At 30.4% G+C, this 6,335-nt stretch overlaps 2 protein-coding genes across 3 annotated transcripts in view; one reads left to right on the plus strand and one right to left on the minus strand.

The window, feature by feature from the left end:
• Positions 1 to 6,335, plus strand: part of LOC106677602 (uncharacterized) — a 938,458-nt gene that overhangs the window by 740,156 nt on the left and 191,967 nt on the right. For both annotated transcript variants that reach the window (XM_067045967.1, XM_067045966.1), the window contains exon 5: positions 1,578 to 1,711. In XM_067045967.1, coding sequence (XP_066902068.1) covers positions 1,578 to 1,711 — 134 coding nt within the window. The remainder of the gene's footprint in view (positions 1 to 1,577; positions 1,712 to 6,335) is intronic.
• Positions 262 to 978, minus strand: LOC112211279 (uncharacterized). Its single transcript, XM_024362699.1, has one exon. The coding sequence runs from the start codon at positions 976 to 978 to the stop codon at positions 262 to 264; it is 717 nt and encodes a 238-aa protein (XP_024218467.1).

Here is a 6,335-nt window from a genome sequence, read left to right on the forward strand (position 1 = left end):
AATATATATAGTATATGTATCAGATTATCACAAAACTATATAACTGATTGGTGGTACTCAGAAAATAAAATAAATATTTGTAACAAAGTGTAGACATTTTTATTTTTCAATCATTGGTAAGTTATACTGAAGGTAATATTATTGTATAATCACATAATTAAAAAATATTTACATATTTATTATGTACAAATCATTTTTAGCTTGTAACTGACTAGTCATATTGATAATTGGAACTGTTCCTTTGCAATTACTTTTAAAACGCTAAAAGTGATGTTTCTTTAGGTTTCCTTCAGCAGAGAAACTAGAAATAGAAGAATGTTCACTATGAATAGGGACTGGTACCTTGAAGTACTCAGGAACTTTGACAGGGTACGGTACTTTCTTTTCAACAATATAAGGGACCTTCTTCTCTACTGTCACTGGATACGGTCTGGGTACTTCGACTGGGTACGGCTTCTCAACTGGTACTTGGACTTGAACTGGTACTTTCTTCTCTACGACGTATGGCACTTTCTTCTCGACTACAACCGGTACGTGGTACGGCTTGGGTACCTCGACGTATTCCTTAACAGGAACAGGGACTTCTTTCTCTAACGGGTAAGGGACCTTCTTCTCCACAGTTACTGGGTACGGTTTGGGTACATGGTATGGTACAGGTCGCTCTTCCTGTACTTCTACTGGAACCTTGACCTCTTTGTAGACAGGGTACGGCTGAGGTACTTGTACATGTACTGGTACACGCACTTCCTTCTCCACTTTGACAGGGTAAGGTTTGTCGACATGATAGGGCACTGGACGTTCTACGGGAACTTTTACCGGGCATGGTACATGCTTGATTACCTCGACCGGGTACGGCACGGGTTCCTCTTGAGTGATGATGTCTGTCCTGACGTGATGATAGTGGCTGTGGGTCGGGCTGTGCTCACTGTTTACATCGACGACCAGGCAAGCGGAGAGTAATAGGAGAGTTGATTTCATCGTTGAGAGCACTGGTCGACTACTTACTCTATCCGATCTACTGCCCCTTATATATACTGGATCGATGCAGCAATGTCAGTTATACAATTCGTCTCATTACTTGTTATTTGTAAATTAGTCTGTTTGTTAGTAAATATAATGATATCCGACAAAGATTAAAAATAGATGGACAGTTTTAATCTGCTTAATGGATTTATTTTTAAAATTATTTTTTGAAAAACATATTATTCTTTTTTATTATATCTAGTACAAAGGAAAATATGCATTGGTAATAGCACAATTCCATTAAATCTACAGAAATGAATTATATATCTTTTTTTTAAATTCTATTTATTCCAACCAACAATTATTATTAAGAAGAAATAACAATGAACAATTTATTTTGCTTTTAGCTCACTGCTTGCGAAGTAGAGGATTAAACAACAGAGAAATCAGTTGATTATCCAAAGAAACATTAGAGCTGTCCTAGGTCCTAGTGTTCAGTAATTTCACGAGGATACTTAACCTCTACCTCATGATTCTAGTTTCTAAGACATATGTTTAAATTTAGTGAGTTTATTTATTTTGATTATAAATAAATACTGATATTTTTGTTTCAGATATGCCCGAAGGAAAGCCTATATTGAGGCTTGAGAAGTACCGCTACTCGATTGGTGACATCATCCGAGGCAACTGTACTTCGCCACCCTCGAACCCGCCAGCCAACATCACCTGGGTCATTAATGGAAACACGGTCAGTGACATTTGATTTTGTAAAATTATAAAAAAAAAAATAGGATGGCATCTCAATGGATGAAATGGATTAATTCCATCCAAAAAATGCAATATTTTTTAGCCCTCATTTGCAGAACAGTAATTTTTGTTACGTATATCCAGTCCCTCTTATAATTTATAGAACACAATGTTATAGTGTGTCATAATATAGTGAAATATTTTCCAATTACATTTCTTCTTTCCTGATTAAATCTCCATACCACATCATTCTCCGATCAATTGGTCAGATGACTAAGTCATAGTTTTCATAATATTCAAAGAATTTTCTTGGGAAATAAATGTGGAAAAAATGAGAATGAATAGATTGGTAAAAAAATCCTATGTTTTTCTCAAACTTTTAATTTCACAAAAAAGAAAATTAAATTATGAAAATGTTAACATATTTTTGTGTAAGGCGTTCGCCTTATATTTTACTCTAAAATAGTATTTATTACATTTCTCGCTCCGTCAGTAATATCAGGCTCGTTAAAATGCGTATGGAACAGCTGAGTACTTATTAGTAATTAGCATGTCGTTAGTGTTAAACATTAAGAAGTGTTTGATGCATACACGATTCCCCGAAATGCAAAACATGAAAGTGCTTCCCACTAGTAATCAAAGTGGTAACTACATTCTCATCAACAGCTCAAGTTAGGTTACTGTGAGACTCTCAAAGTTCCTGCCATTGTCCTTAATAACAGTAATCAAAGCTTACGAACGATAATAAAAATAATTTAATGGTTTCAAATACGACTGATGCCATTTTACTTATCTCTTGAACATTGCCTCTAGTATACTCCGTTAAATTTAATTGTTAATGCTGATGTGTTACATCTATTATGTTGGATTACAAATAATTTAACTTTTAATATCTTCGTCGTAAACCTACCAACTGCCCTACAGTTTCATTTAATAATGTTACTCTTACCCCTGTCGAACAGATCCGCTACCTTGGACTACATTTGAACAAAAGGTTGGTTTCGACTAGAAGAACGGTCTTAACTTCCAACACATTACAAAAGACTGATCTACATGACTGTAATAAGGCCAATCTAGACATATGAAGTTGAGCTTTGGGGCTCCACTAAACCTTCGAATTCCTCTCGTATTCAATCCTTACAATCCAAAATCCTTCGTAAAATCCTCAATGCTCCTTACTTTGTCACAAATAAAATCATCCATAAAGACCTTAATGTTCCCTATGTAACCGATCTATCTCGAACCAGATATCACTCCTTCCATTATAAACTCCCTTACTACTCAAACCCCCCAGTTTCTAGCCTTGCATTCTCTTCAATTCCTGAGTATCCTCCGAGGCGCCTGAAAAGAAGATAAAAGAAAAAGTTTTAATATACACCGTATAATAATAAGATATAGAATTTCAATTTATCAAAAAACCTTTTTTTATTTATTAAATAAATCAAATGGTATCCTTGTCAAGTCTCACACTCTTCATTATATCAATAGTCCAACGTTTCGGCCATCTCGGCCATCCTCAAGGACAATCTAAACATTTAACAGCTTATTATGTATTCATTTGTAACAATTTTAACAACAACATTATTATTAATAATATACCATACCTTAAATATAAATTCACACCCCACATTAAAATTTAAAAATTGTTTTATAGGCTATTTTGCCCAGGTCATCAATTACAAGTCAAAATGAACCTATGAAAAAGTCAATTACTATAAAATCATAATTATTATTAATACGCTTACCTAAGATTATGTCTAGTTACCTATTTTTTAAAACTTCATTAATTTAAAAAAAATAATTTTAGATTAAAACTACACTTTCCTCTATTAGATAAACAAACTATTTATAACCCTCCACACTTATTTATATAAAATGAATATATTAAGTAACTTTTGATAAGGACATTCCCCTTATATATTTCTATATATGTATTAACGCCAGTCATCTATAGAATCCTCAATCATCTTATTCTCTTAAATTTGATGAAATAGACTACATCGATACCTTAATGCAAAGCTGTTCAAAAAACCTCTAAACAAACCTTCAGATAAATGTTTTGTTCTCCTTTGTTGCCTATATTAAATAAATTAACTGACTTGAAAGTAGTAGATTGGTAGAAGAACTTCAAAAGGAATAAAATTTCATCAAAATGTCAGAATTGAAAAAAAATGGACCAGAAATTATTTTGCATTAAGGCACCGTTAAAGTTTGTTACTTTGAACCACATTTAAGAATTTTGTTTTATACTCATTAGTTTTGGCCCATTTACAGGAGTTATAAAAAGTTTAGAATTTATTATTCACCTTACTACGAGTATAAATAAAAGAAAATACCGTTAGTGTGTTTATAAATTAATTTTTTTTTTAAAGTAGAGAAAAGTTTATGGACACTTAGGGGGACTTTGTACCACTTTCTGAGATTAATTATAAACATCTGGGAATCAATAACTGGAACAATTTTAAGCTTTTATTATTGAAGAAAATAACTAGTTATATATAATATATTTACATATAATTATATCTTATATAATTGACGTAATTATATATGTAATTATGTTTAAATTGAAAAAAATAGTTATTGTTTTAAGTAATTTGATGAAAGAGCCCAATGTTTCTTTTCCTAATTATTATATATTTTCTCTTGAAACAAAATTAGGATAAAATATATTAAAATAAATTAATTTTTAATCAATGTAAAGATATTAATTTATTTTACTAATTATTCAAATTAAAAACTATTAGGTAAAAAAAAATTTGGAAGCTTAGGACAAAAAATGAGGTCAGGTTTACTGTAGCTATGTATGTGTAAATGGAGCGCATTTTTATCATAAAGAGCAAACTAATCCACTTCTACTGTAACGATAAGTGGATCAATGAAGAACTCCCTGGGTTTTCATTTGTTGATGGCTAAAAATATTCTTCAAAACATTTCAATCATCTAAACTGACAGTTATCTATGGATTTTTGACACTATATATGTCTACCTCCTTCAACTTCGTTGTCACATCTCATTTGGAAGTAATTATCACAGGACTCCCAATATAAATCAATTAAATTATAGGAAAACTTCTAACATTACATTTTATTATAAAATTGTGGCTACTTCGTAAACTTCATGAATGGTATTATGTTTTTAAATGAATGATTTAAAATATAGTCTAATAAAATCTCTGTTTTAGCGAATTATTTGAGAGCTGGGTTATCCACGTCTGGTGACATTACATGTTTTTTTTTTAAATTACATAATTAAATTGTAACTTTTTTTTATTACTTATTGGTTAGTAAATATTTATTGTGATAGCACAGTTGAATGGAGTGTATACTGATACATATTATAAATCATTTTACGTTAGTAATGTTATTTAGTCTATGTAGACGAATATTACATCATTTAATTATTTTTAGGATTAATTTATTGGTATAATAGATAAATAAAGGATTATTAAATAACAGATAGACTAATTAATGCTTTGAGTATTAATTGAATTGACGAAGCGCAAGTATTAAATTTAACGGCTTAGCTAATCCCTGGTGAACCATTCAGGGCTGTTAGATGAATTGCCTATTGAATGAGTTAGTGGTCTGGAACCAAGACCAAACATTTGGAAAATCTTCCGAAACTCAATGAACTTTTTTATTCAAGTATTTCCACTGAGTGTAAGAAGAGGTTTGGTATGTCTCATCAGAATTTATGTATTGAATATTATAATACTTACTGATGTATGTAAAGTAGTAGTAACACAATATTTTCAATTACCTCTAATCACTTGGCAGTATCTCATTAACTAACTAATATGGATTAGAGAAACTTATTAAAATAATTTTGAAACATATATAAAATGTAATTTTGATATATTACTTCAATATACAGGGTGTACTGGGTAACCTCTCATAAGATCTATAATTTTTGAAATTCTAGTTGATTGTCTCTGAACCATATCAGTGGTATGTAGTTCATTTATAAGGATATTTCACATGTCTTAACCTCTCGTTCTGCCACGACACACCTGAAGTAAATTAAGGGAAATTATTGCAATCCTGAAAAATTTCTCAAACGTCAAAGGAGTCAAAATAAGTGATCAAGTATCGCAAAATAGTCTATTTATGTATGTGTGTGAACAGACTACTTCAAAAACGAAAAGCTTCGTACCAAATTGAAATTTCTTACTTATCTAGTTATATATAATATATATATAGTTACTATATTACAGCAACTTTTTTCAAAATAATCGACTTATCGTGAGTGCAACATTATATAATCGATTTTACAATTATTTATCTTCTTTTTTTTTAAAAAAAATAGAAATTTTAAGTAAATGTATCAGAACAGTGTTCGATTTATCGGTATTTAATTAGATTTCAATCTGATTGTAATAGTCTGAGATTTTTTCAGTTTTCAATAAGGCTTCCTCTAGAGTAGCTGTAATTTTTATTATTAGAAATATTGAACCGTCTTTTATTGTGATTAGTATTAAAGAATGATATCTATTAATTTATAGGAAAATTAAAAATCCTTAAAACTCTAATTATCATTTATCAATCAATAAAATGACGTTTTCTGTTATTTAATAAATTATTGAATAGAAGAATTTATAATTCATAGAAAATCCTTTTTTTTTTTTT

This window comes from Halyomorpha halys, unplaced genomic scaffold, assembly GCF_000696795.3.
Source record: "Halyomorpha halys isolate HHAL.00 unplaced genomic scaffold, Hhal_1.1 Scaffold104.1, whole genome shotgun sequence".
Classification (NCBI taxonomy): Eukaryota; Metazoa; Arthropoda; class Insecta; order Hemiptera; family Pentatomidae; genus Halyomorpha; species Halyomorpha halys.

Bases quoted from the DNA above. Each gene is read 5' to 3' on its own strand.
- LOC112211279 (XM_024362699.1), bottom strand. From the start codon at position 978: ATGAAATCAACTCTCCTATTACTCTCCGCTTGCCTGGTCGTCGATGTA.